Source organism: Emys orbicularis, chromosome 1 (assembly GCF_028017835.1).
Source record: "Emys orbicularis isolate rEmyOrb1 chromosome 1, rEmyOrb1.hap1, whole genome shotgun sequence".
NCBI lineage: Eukaryota > Metazoa > Chordata > Testudines > Emydidae > Emys > Emys orbicularis.
This window is the reverse complement of record NC_088683.1, coordinates 232142703-232163009: the sequence shown is the minus strand read 5'-3', so window position 1 is coordinate 232163009 and position 20307 is coordinate 232142703. Positions and strand designations below refer to the sequence as shown.

At 43.5% G+C, this 20307-nt stretch overlaps 1 protein-coding gene across 1 annotated transcript in view; it reads left to right on the top strand.

Annotated features, from left to right (window-relative positions):
• EGFL6 (EGF like domain multiple 6) overlaps positions 1 to 20307 on the top strand; it is a 73129-nt gene that overhangs the window by 23724 nt on the left and 29098 nt on the right. The window contains exons 3-8 of the mRNA XM_065423369.1: positions 1758 to 1850; positions 5745 to 5864; positions 11722 to 11841; positions 14368 to 14460; positions 16499 to 16633; positions 18469 to 18591. Coding sequence (XP_065279441.1) covers positions 1758 to 1850; positions 5745 to 5864; positions 11722 to 11841; positions 14368 to 14460; positions 16499 to 16633; positions 18469 to 18591 — 684 coding nt within the window. The remainder of the gene's footprint in view (positions 1 to 1757; positions 1851 to 5744; positions 5865 to 11721; positions 11842 to 14367; positions 14461 to 16498; positions 16634 to 18468; positions 18592 to 20307) is intronic.

The window sequence follows — 20307 nt, the reverse complement described above, 5'->3', positions numbered from 1 at the left end:
ACAAAGCAAAGGTTTTTGGTTTTATTTTTACACCTGCACCCCCACACAGGGAGAGAGTACTTAGAGTATGGACTAGATATGCTCCTGAGTCTCTGATGGCTCTACACACTCACCTACCTGGGAGCTTCTATGAAGTTCCTGGCAGGAGTTCGAGCTATTTGGCCTGACCTTCCTTAGAGTGAGTCAACCTTGTGTGGAGGACCTTGATGATGGAAGGAGTAATTTTAAATTCCCCCCTGCCAGTAAATCTAGCCAAATTGTTTGGTATTCTTTTAAAAGAAAAATGTAACCCTCAGCATGGGATGGGACATACAACTGCCCAGTCCAAAGACATAATAAAGCATTTAGTTAGTAATTTAGAATCCAGGCCTAAATTTTTGCTCTCTTTGCATACCAGGATGCACAAGTGTATTTGAAGCTGTCTTGACATCATTAGTTTCTCCAGTATGCTCAGACTATATGGGAAGACTTTAAATACTGTGTGTGCTTTACCATTAGACGTTAAACATCTTACTACTGCATACAGAAAGATATTGTGCTACATGGGCATTGTGTCAGACAGTCACTGCAATTCTCGGGTGGCATGTCAGACCCCGTAATTAGAAAATGTTCAGACACATCAGAAAAATTCTGTGCCAATTCAATCTTTATGTAATCTGATTTCCAAGGGAACTGCATGGGGTCTAAATCAATTGGCAGATAGTCTGACTCTGCTTATCTACAGTAACCTGAAGCTGCTCTAGAATGGCTTAGAAAAGAAGACAATTCAGCAGTATTCTATAGAGATAAAGCCTCTCTGGAGAAGTTCATAAGTGGAACTCCAGGGTGGGTAGAAAAAGGAAGGAAGAGGCATGGACAAAGGACAGTGAAGGGGAATTCAGAGGAAAAGGGAGAAAAGCTCAGACCTCTGACTTATGAATAATAGACATTACAACTGACTCTTGGGTTTTAAAATGCTAAATAGATCTCTAATACAGCACTTACAAACACATGATAATGAACGAATGTAGATGAGTTTGAGACTTTTTTTGAGAGATGCACATTTTAGTTCCAAATTTCTAAGCTTCTAACAGCCTTACATATTTCCATTCACCTGCTCCCCCACAGCAAGTAAACTCTTTGAATGGATGAGCAGAAACATGTACTATGATGTAGCAGAACCCTGGCAGCTGCCTTAGACTACAGCTCTATTCTTCCAGTGGCTCCACGCTCTCCTACGGTCAAGCTCCATTGTGCTGAGGGACAGGGAAAGTGCTAAAGAGGAAATTGATGCAGCCTCTTACTGATGCAACCCCATTTTTGGCAGGGGGAAAGAAAGTGAGGGGATTGTTCTGGAGGGGACGAAGGAAGAAAGCTATGAGATTCCTTTCAGTGCATACAGCTCTTTGTAAGCCAATGGCAGCATCATCTCCCCTTCCTTTCCCTTCAGCCCCAAAGCCCTGCCAACCTCTTCTGCCTGCAACACTACTCTCTTCTGCTCCACATCAGTGCCAAATTCCTTCTTTTCCCTCCCATGCTCATGCTTAGCCAGTATCTTCCTCCTGCTCCCCACTCAACAAAAATTTACCAGTGCAGAGCAAGCTATCTGTGCTGCCTTGAGTTTTGTCCTGTTCAATTAAAATGTCCTCTGGGTATCATGGAGTGATGCAGATTAAAGACTTTGACAACTTTAGTTCACACTAGGTTCTCTTGTAATGCAGAAAGGTCTCTACCTTCCAGCAACAACACCTTTAATTTCTCTCTGTTTTGCCCTCCAGCCACCTGTGAACATGGGTGCAAGTATGGCGAGTGCGTGGGGCCAAACAAATGCAAATGTTTTCCTGGATTTACAGGGAAAACCTGCAGTCAAGGTTTGTACACATTATAGTTCTTCTCCAGAAAAGAGACTTTGATCATTGACAGTCTGTCTCCTTGTCTTCAGCTCCCTATGGAAAAGTGTGTGTGTGGGAGGGGAAATCTCAGCCATTTGTTTGCAGCTACAACTTTAACTGACTTAGGAATTCTGAATTGTCATGGATGATTAAAGGATAAATATGGAAACTAAAACAGGTAATAGTCTTCAGTGAAAACGTTCTACTTACCTGTTCCCTCAACAAGCATCTTTCTTCTAGATACTGTACTTATCTATAGTACTTACATGGCCCCCATCGCTCTAGTATCTGAGTGCCTCACAATCTTTCATGTATTTTTACTGACGGTACTCCTGTAAGACAGGGCAGTGCCATTAGCTCCATTGTACAGAGGGGGAACTGAGGCACAGAGCAGCTAAGTGACTTGCCCAAGGTATGTCAGGACAGCTGGGGCAGAGCAAGGAATTGAACCTAGGGGTTTCCCAGGTCCTAGGCTAGTGCCCAAGCCATTGAACCATACTTGTTCTTCAGTATCTTTACAGTATATAAAATCCACTTAAAGTGCAAGTGTTCAGTGTTCTGAACCCCTCCTGTACATTTCCTTTCTTCTGCTCATGCAGCCAGGATTTGGGGTGTATGTTGTTGGCTGTCCTATATCTTTGCTCAGAATATCGGATGTATGCAAACAGTTTTTGTATTGTTTATAGTTAGGGTTGCCAGGCATCCAGTTTTCGACCAGAATGCCCGGTCAAAAAGGGACCCTGGCAGCTTTGGTCGGCACTGCTGACGGGGCCATTAAAAGTCTGGTCGGCGGTGCAGCGGGGGTCTGGGGCTAAAGCAAGCTCCCTGTGGCTCCCGGAAGCAGCCCTGGGGTGCATGGGAAGCCAGAGAGGCTCCATGTGTCCCCACCCCAAGCGTCGGCTCCGCAGCTCCCATTGGCCGGGAACCACGGCCAATGGGAGCTGCGAGGGTGGGCATAAGGGCAGCACGTGGAGCCTCCCTGGCCGCCCATGCACCTAGGGGCTGCAGGGACCTGGCGGCTGCTTCCTGGGAGTCACAGTAAGCGCTGCTGGGACCCCGCACACCCCCTGCCCCAGCCCTGAGCCCCCTCCTGAACCCCAAATCTCTCATCCCCAGCCCCATACTCAGAGCCTGCACCCCAGCCAGAGTCCTCCCCCTCCTCTGCAGCCCAACCCCCTGCCACAGCCCAGAGCCCTCTCCCGCACCCTGAACCCCTCATTTCTAGCCCCACTCAGAGTCCATACCCCGGCCACACAGCCCAAACCCCTGCCCCAACCCCCACCCCAGCCTGGCACCCTCTCCCTCACCCCAAACCCCTCATCCCCGGCCCCACCCCCAGCCGGAGCCCGGTGAAAGTGAGTGAGGGTGGGGGAGAGCGAGCGACAAAGGGAGGGGGGAACGGAACGAGTGGGGACGGGGCCTCGGAGAAGGGGCGGGGCAGGGGTGTTCGGTTTTGTGCCATTAGAAAGTTGGCAGCCCTATTTATAGTACAGTAGTGCCAAAAGGTCTTGATCAAGATCCCATCATGCTAGGCACGGTGCTTAAGCATAGTAAAAAAACATAATCCAAGAGTTTATAGCCAGAATAGACATGAAAGAAAGGAAGCATTATAAATTTGCACCCCTACTAGTTCAAAATAGCCCAGGCACACTTCAAAAGACACATGTTTGAGAGGATTTGTGGACAGGGCTGAGAGCATGCTTCCCACTACAATTAAGGGGTGGAAATGAGTTCTCTAGATGGTAGGCTTGCTGAGTTCCTGCTCAGAATTATTTTCATGCTGTTGAAATTTTATTGTAGTATAGGTTAGGGCACCTAGAGTCTTGTATAGGCATCTTACTAATTAAATAAATTATCTTCCCCATTTTATGAATGGAGAAATGAGATGAAGAGTGATTAGAGACGTCCCCAAAGACCCACAAGAACTTCTCATAAACAGGAATTGAACCCAGAAATCCCACTCTAGTTCCATGACCACAAGTTTTTCTTCTGAACTGACTTGATGGACACTTCACAATTTACATGGGCAAATACCCTTTGTTTATACATGCTAATTTGAATTTTTGAGAACTCCGAAATTAGGGCATCCAAACTTGTACATTCAGAAACTTGAGTGCATAGTTTTGGCTTCATAAGTTTACAGGTAGCCTTTGAAAATTTTGAAAAGGGAATATACTGTTACTTTTTCACAGTGTTTTTAGGCTCTGCTTTAAAATGTTAAGCAATCAGATTAAAAGGACACTGTCAACTTTGAATATTAACAGTTTGCAAAAAAATTAAACAGTCCAATTTCTGAGATCACTGCAGAACATTATTTGAAGGGTGCTATTAGAAAAACCCTTCAGAAAAGCCCTTCAATTTTTCTTCTTCCATGTTGACACTATTTATAAGGAATTTTCAGCAAGGAAAAAACTAACCGACTGACTCTAGAGGAAATGATAAAATTGACTATATGCAATGGGTAAAAATTTCTAAAGCACCTAAGTCCCATTTTTCATAAGAGGCTAAGAATCACTGAAAGGCAATAGGACTTAGGCTCCTAAGTCACTTTGGTAACTTTGAAAAATGTGTCCATTGTCTAGTTGAATAAACAAATTTCTGCTCATCTTTGTTACAGTAATCCTGGCTGTTACATGGAACTGTATTAGCTACAAAACTTTCAGTTGTAATTTCCAAATTGGTGTGTCTCTAAAGATGTATGAAACAACAATATTTTGAATAATATCATGTTTCCTTTTTTTTGTTGGAATGGGCTCTGACAAATACTTTTGCAGACATATCACTACCCAGACGGTTTGCTCTTTGTGGCCTGGAGATTTTCCTCTGGCCTGCAGGCCACACTGACACATGAACAGATGCTGAGACCATTAGAACTGGAATTGAGCCCACTCAGCCCTCTGAGATGTTTTTTTTATTGAAATCACATTACTGTAAACACATGGTGTGTGGACTATGTGCAGTGATGTATTTTGTTAATGAACTCTTCAGTATTTGATAAACAGGTTTCAAAATAGTGAAAGAGGGGCAGTTGCCAAACAGTTTATGAAAGTCACAAATGCAGATACTGTTCACATATAACAGGAGTGTAGCCTCCATTGTCAGCACTGTATTTCACTCCAGGCAAATTAAATTCAGCTAGGTGATTTCCTTGTCTACAAAAGCTGGTTCCTGGGCAATTAAAAACTAATATTGTTTCTTTCTTGCCCTTTTCAGGAGTAGTTTAAAAAAATAAAGTGGGTAAACTAACCTAAACTCCATATTCCCCAAATGAGAAGTGGGTTTACCCTCAGCTACACTGATACTTTTCAGATTTTATTGACAGGTTGGGTTTTGAGAATGGTAAAGAACTCAGCTGCATGAGGTTTTGTTTGTTTGTTTTGTTTTGTTTTGTTAAGGAAACAGACAATTCTTAACATATGATCACCTCTGTCTCCCTTAACGATTTGCTCTTGCCACGACATCACAGCTGATGCTTGGCCCGTGAAATCTTTTAGTCCTCTTTTCCCCGTGCTGTGTGATTGACTTGTTTTCACTTTTTTTTTTTTTTAATGAATGTCAGATGGGGGACTAAAGTCTCTAGCTAGAATAATAAAAACCCTGCTGTTAGCAAATACTGTAATTGCAGTTCTCTCTCCACTTGCAGTCTGCCAGAGGTTGCACTGCAGTCTGTCAGGTGCAGCCGGCTCTCCTTGCTAGTTTTTATAGCACTCACTTAGGCAGATGGTCTGCTGAATTCCTTTCTTGCAAAGGGTTGGCTCATTTTCTATCCCAGAGCTTTTACTTTGGGGAATTTTAGGCATGAAGCAACATTATAACCATATATTTAAAATAGCAAAAATCTCTGCTCTCATTTCATTCAAATTATTTCTGCAGATACAAATGAATGTGGATTGAAACCGCGTCCCTGTGAGCATAGATGTATGAACACCCATGGCAGCTACAAGTGCTATTGTCTCAATGGCTACATGCTCATGCCAGATGGCACGTGTGCAAGTAAGTACCACATATCGCAGGATAGGTAGTAATTTAGATACACAGATTATCCAATCAATATCTTATCACAAATGACTCCTGTGTAATGATGGCTGGCAGCTAGTTTCTGTGACAGGGTATCTCTCTCAGGTTCCTAGTGCTGTCAACACTAAAGGATGTGCTCTCCTGTGGCTGTATTTTTAAAGGGATAGATTAAACTAATCTAGGGTACAGTTGTGTTTTTAGGGGAATGTTAGTCCTTAAAAATAAAATCATTAGACAGTTCTACAGGCTTAGTTCAAATGTAGGGTAGCTTGCATAGCCTCTGTCCACAACTCTGCTAGTGCACCATATTAGAAAGACAAGGCGGGTGAGGTAATATCTTTTATTGGACCAGCTTCTGTTGATGAGACAGACAAGCTTTTGTTTTTACACAGAGCTCTTCTTCAGACCTATGTAAGCTCCAAAGCTTGTCTCTTTCACCAGCAAAAGTTGGTCCAATAAAAGATATTACCTCACTCACCTTGTCTCTCTGATATCCTGGGACCAATATCCTTATTGACTAGGGATGAATGAGCCCAGTACAATAAACTATAGATACAGAATTCAAACTGAATTTTTAGTGAGGTTCACAGTGTTCAGTAAGCTTCTTAAAACATGGGGAAACAGTGTTCTTCCACTTTGGAATGGCCTTTTTCCACCCCAAAGTGAAAGTGCCAATTTAATATCCTAGAAATTACTTTCTAGTGCTCTCTCTAGTTCTGTCTGACACGACCCAAGCCCTGGTGTTCACAGTACTTCTTTGGAAGACTTTCATACTAAAAGTCCCACCATTAAGAAACTTTTCCTAATATTTGGCCTCCATTTTCCCATGCATAATTTTATCCTAGTACTCCTTGTTATAGTCCTTCGTAGCACCCTGCATCATCTCTCTTTTCCTGGTGTGTTGTCTGTCTACCAGCTTGTGTCGACAGACGTGCGCTAGCTCAAGTAGAGCTGGCACACTAAAAATAGCCATGTAGTCAGGAGTAGTGCAGGGGGTGGCTCGGGCTAGCTGCCAGAGCACAAACCCAGCCAGAATTCCTGGCACATTCCGTAGTGGCTATCCTGAGCCACTGCTGACCCCTGCTACACTGCTATTTTTCATGTGCTAGCTCTGCTTGACCTAGCACATGTCTGTCAACCCAAGATGCTTCCAGCTGCATTGTCGACATACTGTAATGCACTGGCCACCACCCAAGCATTCCCTTGCGGCCAGCGGCCCTATGCAGTCCCCTGTCCGTTTTCCTCTTCTTCAGGGCTCCATGAACAAACCCCACATAGTCACAGCCCTTCTTGGTGTCTGGTTTATTTACAACAATAAAAAAAAACCAAATCAGTCTTCCACCCAGCTTTAAGCTAGGCACAGCCCTCCTCCTCCCTGAAGCACTAAGCCATTAATAACCTAGTACCTAAATTTAGTAGTCAGCCTTCCATAGAAATTGTTATACTAGATCGGTCCATCTAATTCAATGTCCTGTCTGAAACAAATCAGTACCAGCTGCTTCATAGAGAGGTGAACATAATGGACAATTAGGAAGTAATCTTCTCATTTGGGAAATTTCTTCCTAATCCTGTGTCACTTAGAAGTTAGTTTTATGTACTGAAGTAAAATGACTTGTGGCCCATCCAATTTTTTTATCATATCTATCTACTGCACCTGTGAATATTCTCATCCATATAAATGTTGAATACTTTTAGGAATCCACCAAGCACTTGACGACAATGATATGTATTGCTTATCTTCATAGACAAAATTCACTTTCCTGAGTGTGGTTTCTTTAAACGTGTACAAAGGCATCTAGAAGTAATATGTACAATACTGTATGTACAAGACATTTATAGGTACACATATACCCATATACTGCACAGTTGGCTTGTTTATACAGTGTTGTTGCAAAGAGTTCTGAGAGTGACAGTAAGCAAGCTTTTTTTATTCATACTTTTGCCCCTTTTAACCCAAGCAGTTAGCCAACATTCTGGGTCTTCCAGGTTGTTTAGATGTTTGGTGATAGAATCAGGTATTTCTTTGGTGCAATCCTATCTATTTATAGAGAACATACCCTAAAGTCTTGTTTTACTGATTGCAGTAGGAATCAAACAGGAAGAGGTGGTGTCTTTACTCACAGTTCCAAGAGCTATAACTTGATCAACCCCACAGCCCCGGGGCTGGCACATTCCTCACCTCACTCAAGGGTGCAGACAGGCTAGAGCTCCTCAGGTTCCCTGTGTCTAGTTAAGCTTCCAACTCACCCCTTGAGTAGCCTGTCTGTTCTTCTCTCCTTCTCAGCCTAGTTTCTAGAGATAAAGATGGGGCTTTCCCAACTCTTCATGGGGTGGGTGGGGGTGGAACTAAACCAGCTCTTCCCCAGCTGGGCTTTGTCTCTAATTAGGCCTGGCCCTCCCAAACAGGTGCAAGCAGGTGGGTTAATTGGTCTCAAGTCCACATGATTACCTTTGGCTGGGAGGAAGTTGATGTTATAGACTGCTGGTTCTGTAGCAAGGTTCTTAGCTGCCTATATGGCTTCTCCTACCCTGTAGGTGAGGGGTGTGCCTTAGGTGCTGTCCAGAGAGAGCTGGGTAAAGCTACTGAGAGGCAGAGGAGGTGGAGAGAGCAGCATGCTTCTCTGGGGGCCCTGCCATAGTTTGGAGCAGGAGGGTACAGTGGGGACCCTGGAGTGCCTGGTGGTTTAGAGGAGTCCTGTGGGCTCCCTCAAGGGATGCAGTTGTGAGCGAGGTATTTGGGAAGCAGAGGACAGCAGGATACTAGCACAGTGGCTGCTGGAATTGGAAAATGGCAGGTCAAGCCTGTAGCCAGGGAGCAGCAAGAGACTGTCTCTAGGGCAAGATCAGTGAGGGAGGATGAGCAGCCAAAGGGAGCTCCAGTAATGGCTGCTTGGGGAGTAGAAGTGAGAGTAGCTGTCACAGGAGTGCTGGTAGCAGCCAAAGCTCTGCAGGCAACCATGGAGGACTATGCACTGGTGACTGCAAGTAACCCAGACGTTAGAGTGCCAAGTGAGAATCCTGCTGGCAGAGTATGCACTGGTAGCTGTGGGGACTGTTGCCAGGGAAGGAGCAGCAAGGAAGGTGAGTCACCTGCTGGTGGCTGATGCCTAGAGTGGGCAGCAACAGCTGCAAGTTGGACACACCCCAGGAAGAGGAGTGATGGTCCCAAAATGGTCTGGCAGAGACACTGGTGGCAGTGCCAGAGGGACTGCCAAATGGAGGGCAGTGATATGAAGCCAGGTGGTTGGGGTAACAGAGTCATTGTCCCAAGCACAAGGTGAGGAGGAGTTAGCAAGGGGGCAGAAGCCAGCTGTTCCCAATATGGGGCAGGCAGAACAAGCACTGTTAAAGGGAAATGGTAGCATAGTCTCCCTACTGGGTTTCCCAGTATGTGTTCCTGAGGCTGGCATTAGGTGTGGAAATTTAGTAATGGGCAAAGGAGAGGATGGTGCAGTTTCACCCTGGAGCATTGCTGGATCTGAGGAACAAGGGCGGGGGGGGGGGGGGGAGGGGGCTCTAGTGGCCTCTCCTTTGCATGGAGCTGGAGATACCAGCAGAGAGATGGGAGGAGGTGAGGGGGACAATAGGGGACTGGGGAGTGAGGGGAACTGCATCTCATGACAGTGCTACTTTGTCTCTCCCCTGTCTCCCTCAAGGGGAGAGAGCAGGGAGTTATGGTGGAGCATGCGGTAGCTTGAGATGCCCAAGAGGTGAATCAGATGAGGAAGGAGAGGAAAGGGGACTTGGATGGACCAGTTGGACTCTGCTGTCTTGAATTGTAGATCAGGAATCCTCAGAGAACCGGGCCAAAGAGCCATGGCCATTGATGGGGAGTGCGGTGGGCCTAGTTGGCACAACAAAGTCTATGCCCAAACCAGAACCTTGGGAGCAGCAGGAAGAACAGACCCTGTCAGTCTTGCAACTGCCCAGGAAGAAAAAGCCAGTAGCTTACAGACTGGACTAGTGGTGTTACCCACATACTCGAGGGCACTCACCTTTACCCTTCCTGGGCTCAAGGTATAACCCTTAATTTAGGCACCGGGCCCTTTCCCGTGCTGGGCTTAGGGTATAAGGCATCCACCCTTACCCAGTTCCTAGGGCTCAGGGCGTAATCTGTGGATTTGCAGTACCTTTTACCAGTGAAAGAGCCTTACACAATAATATCCTTAACCTCTAGTTATTAACAATCACCAAAACAGAATGCACACGCTAAGCATATAATGGTCACCACTCCGAATAAAGCAGATGAACTTTTCCTGGTGGTCAGGATCAGGTCATCTGGGGACTCCAGCTTCTGCACAATATAGTTGGTAGGGTGTTGAGGTCTGACAGCTCTGACCTTGGGCTGTTTCCTGGAGTTGGTTCCAAAGAACTTCCTTTTGGACCCCAGTTTATATAGTGAAACTTGAGTCCTGCTTAGCTAGACCTTAACCAAGCATTTTAAACTAAAGTATTACAAAACAGTATTACAATCCTAGCCCATTATGAAACAATTTTTTACCCCATCAGACCCCACCACCTTAGTTGATTTAAATCTTGCAAAATTAGTTCTGCAACAAACAATCAAAGAACCAAACAGAAACCACACAGATAAACAATGGAGAAGTAGGGGGTCCAAAAAGGCAAAACAATAAAGAAGTAGAGATTTCACAATCACCCTCAAGGATAAGCGATTCCTTGCCAGAGCGAATGCTATCAAACAAAGTTTTCTTTAAACATCTTAAGGTCTGTTTCATTGTCTGGTGAGTGGGTGGGTGCTATTGGGACAGGAGCGCCTTCTGAACAGCCTGATATTACATTGTTTTAATGTAATTTAGGTGGAGTATGAGGATGTGACTTTCTGCTTCTTGGTTCATGGCTGCTGCTCTCCTAATACGGCTGCAGAAAAAGGCCTCAGACCTTACAGCAGTGGCTTGCAAACAGCCCTTTGAATCCTGTGCTGCTGCTGTGGGTGGCAATGTGAGGCAAGGACGTAGCCTAGAAAGTGTGGGGCTTGGGATTGATCTGGAGGGTGGGGAGTCATGGGAGGCTGTTTGGGGTGAACAAGTGGGGGCGGCTACAGGGTGGAAATAGCAGAGAAATACAGAGTGCAGTTATGGTTCACAGTGGTGGGTCTGGGTCACTCCATGCTGCAGAGGGATGTATTGGTGAACACACTGATTTGAGGGGTATGCAGTTCTCTTCAGTGAATCTGGTAGCAGTGATCAATCTACCTGCATACAGGGAAATCTACTTGTGCTAATGGTCAAATGAGATAATGGAAAGGTTTTTGGAGGGTGTACGCAAGGGTGCAGGGTAAGAGGGTCTGGCAGCAGGTGGTGGTGGTGGTTCCCCTGATGAGACCAGGTATTAAGGTCACCATAATGTTCTGTAACCATCTACTGCCCTATGAGTTGAACGTGGACTGGCTAAGTAGACAGATAACTCTTGGGCCCAGAAGAGAGAGTCCTGAGTTGACTGGGACTTTGGACAGAGGAATACAGATTCACAGTATGCTTGTCCAGATCTTTTGTACAACCACTCACCCAGCTCTATCACAGAAGCAGACGAATGGGGGTACATTAGTTACATGGGGCAGCCCTGAATCTGTCACAAGCTGGGCTACTTAGCAGTTTGTGGGGGTGTAGTGGGGAGAACGGACATGTTATGTTTAGGGATATTATCACCCTACTGCAACACTACTGAGGTGATGACAGTTGGTTGGTTTATTTTGCTGTACTTGATATTTTGCATTTTGATCTTTGGAGTTGGCACTTATTTGTGTCTTTTAGTTTAGGAAAAGGGCTGGTCTTGTTCCAGTCTAGATTCCAAGAAGGGTGTGTTTTGTCTTCAGATTCCAGGACCTGTGCTATGGTGAACTGCCAGTATGGATGTGAAGAAGTCAAAGAGGAGGTGCGGTGTTTGTGTCCATCAACTGGACTTCAGTTGGGACCAAATGGAAGGACGTGTATAGGTATGTGTGGCGTGATTTTTTTTTTTCCTACTCTCAATTTTTTCTGCAGAGCCCATTCAGAATGAAGTCCTGAATCTTAAAAAAACTCTGTATGGCAGCTGGTGTTGGACTACTGATCCCTCCTCGCAGGCTTAAGGTTAGGGCCTCTTGTTTTCAGTGTGTGACAAAGAAATTATCCCTACTATTTTCAGAACATAGGAAAGAATAGTAATGTGCTTAAGATCCAAAGGTCAGTCTCATCGCTGACGAATGACCAACAGTGCAGAAGTAAAATAGGAATCTCCTTCCCAACAATGCACAGCCCCTTGCTCAGGGCTCATGGCAAAGCCACAATTGACCCCACAGTTGGGACCTGGGGGCCCACTGCTAGTTGTATAGCATATTTAGAGCTGACTGCAAGGCTTCCACTTTGTTTCTGTCTGAAGATCACCACTTGTTTCAGTTAGGTTATCTGTACATTCAAAGGTCATTTTATTTCATTTAAGGTAACCCTAAGGATACTTATTTCATTTTAAGAGGGAACATAGTCAACAGCATGCACTAGATACACAGCAGAAATCTTAAACTTCATACTTATGTCTTCTTAAAGGGAGGGCAAAAGAACTCCTTCAGGTTTGTCTGTGCCACTGGCTTGAGACTATCAGAAAAATTTATTTTCAGAACACTGTACTCCATTTCACACAACAAAAATCATTAGGCACACAAGTTCATTTGCAAGCTTCCGCAAGAGATTTAGGTGCACCAGGCATCTGCAAACTTTGCAATTTTGGCATTCCAAGACTAGTTCTGTATCCCACAAAAATGCGCAGAAAGTTTGTGTAACTTCCATTCCAGTCAGGCAAATTTAGACGATTGAAACTCATAACTAGAGCTGGGCAATAATTGATTTTTTTTTTCCAGTTTGGTAGTAGTTCCAAAACACTGAAAAACAAATTTAATTCAGGTAGAACTGAATCTGAATTTGTTTTTGAATTTGCGGTGAAGTGAAAAAGTCTATCTTGGTTTTGTTGCAGAGCAGGGATTCAAACATGGGGCCCCAACATCCCAGTTAAGTGCCCTAGCCACTGGGCTAAAGATTATGAGGGGTGGGGAACAGACATGAGCAACAGCACCTCTTTCTTCTCCTTCTCTGGCTGTTTTCTGAATGGCTGAAATTATTTGTGTGACATTTTCCATATAGTTTCAGGTTGACTGCAACTGCACGTTTTGTTGAATAAACTTTTCATTCAAAAAAACTTCACATAGCTCCACTCATAACTAAGAAAGCTGTATTTTCTGTGGTTGACCCAAAGGTACAGTAGAAATACCTCCTCTTGCACATACAGTATTACTTGTGAAAATGTCTCTGACATAGAGGAGATGATGATGATGATGATGATTTCATGCACGTACACAGTGCCTATCACAATTGTATCTGATCACACTACACATGGTTTGGGTTGGGGTCCAGATTATAAAGAACAGCTGTGCAGGCAATATCTGATAGAAGCAGAGGAATACAGTAGCTATTCAATTTCAGATGTTGCTGAGAAATACATTTTATAGGAATGCACTCTGCAGCCCAAAGAATATTTTGAATCTTGGAGAGGTTTGACATGTCAAACACACAGGAAATGAATTGTAACTATATAGGCAAAAAAACATGCATAGCCTTTCAAGCAACAGATCAATTAAGCACGTCAACCTAGACACACTTTTTCTAAGGAGAGACAGTTACCATAGGAGTTGTCCTTTTGACACACAGCTGCAACAGCACGCCATACACAAATTTCACATGACCTGAGTGTTTTATCGCTCTATGAGCTATAGAGTGAACCCATATGGACATTTGGCTCAGCTTCCAAACCATAAACATGCCATGATGGGAACAATGTTTCTTTCCTTGAAAATGAAATGAATGTGATTGGAAATGTCCTGTTTTGGGGTGAATCAGCAGGATTCCCTAACCAGCCTCCCATTGTAGTTTTATTATTAACATTTGTTTGAATTATTTAAGAGCTATTTGAAGGCAGACAGTCAGGAAGCATGTGTTTAAATACAACAGACAAGTCTAGGGCTTCTCCTAAATCTTTCTTTTAGCTATTCATACATCCATTTTGATTGTTTCATATGTTTGTTTAGCTTATGAAGTATCTCGGTACATTCAGCATACACCTTAAAACACTAAAAAGGAGTTTAGATAAATGTAATGCTCCAATAGAAATGGTGTAAACTTGAGCAAAAGGAAGGATGGTCCAGTGGTTAGAGTATTAGCCTGGGACTTGAGAGATCTGTATTCAATTCCTTTCTCTGTCACAAACCTCCTGTGTGACCTGGGGCAAGTTGTTTGGTTGCTCTGTGACTCAGTTTCCCATCTGTGAAATGGGGATAAAAGTACTTCCAACCTCATAGGAGTATTGTGAGGATAAATACATTAAATATTGTGCAAGGCTCAGATACCAAAGTAGTAGGGATCATGTAAGTACTTACAATAGACAAGCAGCCCAACAGGAAATGTTTAGTTTAATGTAAGGTTCGCCATTCCAGGCCAATGGGGGCCGCGGGAAGCAGTGCGGGCCAAGGGAATGGCAAACCGGGGCCAGTGGGAGCTGCGATCGGCCGAACCTGTGGACGCTGCAGGTAAACAAACCGTCCCGGCCCGTCAGCGTATTTCCCTGATGGCCACGTGCCAAAGGTTGCCGATCCCTGGCCTACACCATCAGGTTTGGATATTTGACTGTGGTGTCAGATACATTTAATATACCACTTCACAATGCTACATAAGTAATAATAATACAGTAACGCCTCACTTAACGTCCCGGTTAACCTTGTTTCGTTGTTACATTCCTGATCACTTAGAGAACATGCTCGTTTAAAGTTGCGCAATGCTCCCTTATAACGTTGTTTGGCAGCCTCCTGCTTTGTCCACTGCTTGCAGAAAGAGCAGCCCGTTGGAGCTAGCTGGTGGGGGTTTGAAACCAGGGTGGGCCAGCAACCCCCCTATCAGTTCCCCTAAGTTCCCTGTGCGGCAGCTGCCCAGCAGGCTATCAATTGCCAGGCAGTTCAGGTGTCCCTCCCCCCACTGCCATGTGCTGCTCCTGCCCTCTGCCTTGGAACTGCTCCTGGGAGCCTCCTGCTTGCTGTGCGGGGGGGGGGGGAGAAAGGAGGGGTAATGTCAGGGTATCCCCCTCCCCCTGCTCCTGTATCCCATCTCCATAGAGCGGGGGAGGGAAACAACAGGGCTCAGGATGGAGGGAGCTTGCTGGCCACAGCTGCTGTCTCAACTTGCTGACCTACTTAAAAAGGCAATGTACTTAGAGTGGGTTCAGCATACTTAAAGGGGCAATGCACGTCTCTCTCTCTCTCTCTCTCTCTCTCACACACACACACACGGTGTGTGTCTCTGTCTCTCTCTATCATACTGTGTCTCCTCTCTTCATTCGTGCTACATTGTAGAGTGTTAACCCTTGAGGGCTCAGCCGAGTGCTAGTTCAACATTTAGCAGTAAGACATTTCCTGGGAAATACCCCACCGTCTGATTCCACCACCTCAACCAAGCTTCACAATCATCATTGCTGTGTATGGTATTAAATTGTTTGTTTAAAACTTATACGGTGTATTTGTGTGTGTATATATGTATATATATAATAAAAAAATAGTCTTTTGTCTGGTGAAAAAAAATTCCCTGGAACCTAACTCCCCCATTTACATTAATTCTTATGGGGAAATTGGATTCACTTAACATCGTTTTGCTTAAAGTTGCATTTTTCAGGAACATAACTACAACGTTAAGCGAGGAGTTACTGTAGTTAAGGATAGTGGTTTGTCATGGCAAAATCTATCTAACGTCACAATTTGGTCATGTGGGGGGAGGGAAAGGGAAGGCAAATACCATCAATTTTTAAATGCCATATGTCACCAGTTGTATTATTTTAATGAAAATGTTACTTCATTTTGCAATAAGAAAAAAAATTAAAACCAATTTAACATATAGCCACTCCAGATCATTGAAGAACCTTTCAAACAGTGGTTCTCAGGCATTTTCCATACCAGGGCCCCTTTCCCATTTATCGGGAAGGGCAGGGTGGTCGCATGTCCCTGACAGCTGTCTGCTACCCCCTGGGACTCACGACTTCCAGCCTGAGTTCTACCCATAATTTCATACTTTTCTGTCAGAGCCAAAGGATTTACCCCTGCAAGCAGCAGTGCAGGAAATCAGGAGAGAAAACTGCTGTTTTTTTTCTTCACTGATGCTTTCCCACCTCTGCAAAAGGCCTTATCTTAAGAGTCTTCTGCTGTTTCCTCCCAACTGCCCCCGCCCCAGAAGAGAAATCACAATCTGTGAAGTACTCCCCTCCCTAATGCATATTGCATGACCATATGACAAACCATTACCTTTAATGGTTCCTGCTATCTCCCAGCCTTTCACGCAACCTAATTTTTAATTTGGCAGCTCTCAAGGTTTTCAGTGAACTTGGCTTTACTGTTACCATCTTACCACGTAATCATATGCAAAACAATCCCCAAATATAAAAGTCACAGGACATGTTTTATAACATGGACATTTTGAAACGTGTGGTTCCAGTGACAGCTGTGACCAAAGCACACCTTGCAAGTGACAACTAGCACTGCATTTGTTTCTGCTTGATCTTACGAATTTCCATTTTCCTTGCCCTAGATATTGATGAGTGCTCCACTGGCAAAGCTATTTGCTCCTATAACCGCAGATGTGTCAACACATTTGGAAGCTACTATTGCAAGTGTCAGATTGGTTATGAACTGAAATATGTCAGCGGCCATTATGACTGTGTAGGTAAGATTTAGGCAGTAGGTTGGTTTGTCTCTTCCCTTTCCTCAATGTAAATCTTTCATGTTATTGCATGGTGATCAGTGGATTTTGCTTTAAGCATGAATATTGGCTTCTGCTTGAGAGTGCAGCTCAGAACCAGATGTAAAATATCATTTAGAACCCTCCTTGGGACACTGACTAATCTCTGCAGCGTGATGACTGAAAAACTATATATAATGATATCAATGAAAATTTACAATGGCAACTGCAATTTATATTGCCTTCTCTTGCCAAGACCTCTCTAGGAAATTTCACACAAGATGTACAATTATTTGTAATCAAGTCTGCAACAAGGGAACAATGGATTACAAGGGAGTGCTCAGTTTTGATTTAAGGCTGCTAATTGAAAGCTCGCTTGTTTGGATTAAAACCAAAAGGGGTAAATTAGTTTTTTGGCTCTGATCAGCATAGGGAGGTGCAGCTTCCGATGCTTTCATTAAGTTGTAACACAATGGAAAGAGATGTTTGTTTGTCCAGCTCAAATAAGAAAAAATAACTGGCTGGAAAAAGCAGGTTTTAATTACTTTGAAGAACTGTGTTACATCTCTGATCTTTCAGATGCAGAGACAAATACAGATGAAAATACTCTTAAATCATCTTAACATACACAGATGCAAAAACAAAAACCTCCCTAGTCCCCTGTTGCAGTCCATTAACTAGAGGCCTCACATATTGCGTGAGAAGACCAAATTTGTAGTTGATGTGGCAGGCATTGAAAAATGTTGCTCTAATGATACAGTCGTAAGGGCCTGAGAGAATTGGAATTACACTGAGCACATACAAAGGAGAACTAATGTCCTCTTGTTTTTTGAGAGATTTTTTAAGGCAGATTTCGGAGTGGAGTCTTGGTTTCCTGTTGTAATCAAATCCCAGGTGCCTTAAAACTGAAAATGATATCCTTCCCCCCACCTCCTTATGTATGTATGTGCATAGACAAAATGGTGAGACCTGGCCTAAAGCTTGCAGGTCTGAATCTTATTGACAAATACATCAGCCGTTTGATGCAGAGTTCTCCTCTGTTACATGTTTGTCCACGCTGATCCATGCTTTGCATCTGTACCTTTGACCTGCCGGGTGTGAATCATGGGTGGGTAACATATGAATGGGTGCAAAACTTTAACTTTGTAAGAACTTAGCTCCCTCATGTGGGAGAAACCAGAAAAGCTCTTGTGCCATTCAGTAGCAAAATCAAATGGAACAAAACAATTAAATCAGTTACTGCCACTGTTTAAAATGTTCTGATGTCAATTTAACATAATGGCTTACTGAATAGCTCAATTATATTTTCCAACAGCATTCTGTAAGTGCCTGGCACTTCTCAAACAAATACAAGAACCCCCTGCCCTAGGGATCTTACAATCTACAGGCACAGTTCTGCCACCCTTACTTGCAATGGATTGTTCTTGGAGTGAGGTGCTATTCCATGCAAGGAGGGCAGAACTAGGGCCAAAATGACTGCATTTCATCACAGTCATGCTTATTCTCATGGGCCCTTTGTATTTTGTTAGGAGAGCAACATTTACAATCTCAGGGCCCAATCCTGCTCTCACTGAAGGCATAAGCAAAACCTCCATTGACTTCACTAGGACCAGGAGCAGGCCCTAAAATTATTGTACTAAAAGTCATGCTCAGAAACGGAGGCCAAAAGTTGTGGTCTTGAGAAAGAAGCAAGAGTCCATACCCAGAGCGGATTCTTCTGTTAGTGGTGGTTTCAGGACATTCTTGTTCTGATGCTGGTGCTTAAATTGTCTGAAAACAGATGACTGACTGAAATTTTCACTGAAGTATCCCTTTTCTAGATATAAATGAATGTGCTGCAAGCATACACAAGTGTAACGTCCATGCAGGGTGCCTCAATACTCAGGGATCCTTCAAGTGCAAATGTAAACAGGGCTACAGAGGTAGTGGATTTGAATGTTCTGGTAAGTAACTGCTGATCCCTGGAGGTGCATTGCTTTTACTCTTCTCAGGTAACTACAGGATGATTATTAGAACCCAGTCCTTTATTTCTTAGCCAGACAAAACTCCCACTGAAGTCACACACATATTACAAGAGTAATCTCTTATTGCATATATAATAAAAGTATTTTTTTGGCCAAATTATGTTCTGTTACACCGGTGGAATCCCACTGATGTAATGGTGAGCAGAATATGGTCTTATCCATCTTCTCTCTCTAAAGAAATCTGCTGCAGTTTTTCCTCAAAGGCTTGGCCTCTTGAACTATTCAGACCTTTCTAGAAGAGTTGCAAACAAGCTCAGGTAAAATGGGTGTGGAGGGAACAGGGCTTGCTTTTCGTGCTAAAATGTTTTTGTTTATAGTTTTGTCTTATGTCTTTTCTGTCCACAGAGATGTGTATGCCAACTCCTAAATGAAAATGACCCTCCAAAAAAGAAAAAATTAAACATAAAGTCAAGAGCAGCCTATTTAAGTGCACCGTTTTATTTTCTGGGGAAAGTTTCTCCTACAACTTAATTCAATAAATCTTCCTCAGGGGAGATCAGAAAATGTTTCCATTCATCAGAGGAAGAATGTTGTGAAAATATTCTGATAAGCTCTTATCTACTTTGTATGTCACAGTAGCCCTTTCCATGGGTCCTGCTCCATTAATCCTTTTAAACTTTAGGTGATTGGGTATGGACCTCCCTCAGCTGGACCTCTCAAAGTCCCTTCTAGCCCTGCATTTCAATGATTCTATGTAATTCTATTATTTATTTATATTTCACTAGCACCGCCAAAATGTGCTGTGATGTTATATTCTATACAGGTTCTTATTCCCATTACTGTGGTATCTCAAACCTTGCAATGATGCCTTAAAAAGTTGACTAGCACCTATCATGTTCTAGATGCTGTACATAGTGACAATTTATGCAGAATCCTTTTTTTGCATCAGTACTGAATCTGTTAGGCTCAATTCAGACCCAACATGAGTGAAGTCAATAAGGACACTACTATTTCAGGGCTGAATTTGGCCCATTGTCTTTAATTTCTTAATGCTAGTGCAAAGGTATATGGCCATGGAGAACAGTTTTCAAGTTCAGTGAACACTATATACTAACTACACCTTCAAAGTTGCCAATGACAAGAATGTAGTCAACATTGAAAGGGTGTTAAGATTACAGCGTTAATCTTATCCCAGCTTTGTCACCACTGTTTGACATACCTTTCCATCAGGTAAATCTGACTTGCATGACAGCTAAAGATTCAGAAATTTGGACCACATCAAACTGATTTACCCAGGATCAAGCAAAAATATCTAATTTTGGTCAGATTTTGTACATAGTTCGGTTTAAGAGCATGACTCTGACATGCCAAAAGAGTGAGTGTGTGTGAGAGAGAAAAAAAGTATACTGCCAGAACTTGTAGCAAAATATACTGAATTCTACTTTGAGTTGACAGTTTTACAAGTTTGTCCTTTGGGACAAATTATGATGTTGCAACATCTTCTAAGTGTAACATCAAAACTCAGTGCAAATACAGTGAAAACCTAGCTTGCTCAAACCTGGGACAATCCTGTGAAACGCACCCTATAGGGGAGTTTTCCATACACTTTTAATGGTCCCTAGTACCTACCATGGTAGCACCGGGCACCTTTATAGTACTTTAAATACAAGACAAAAGTGAAATTGATACTTTTGC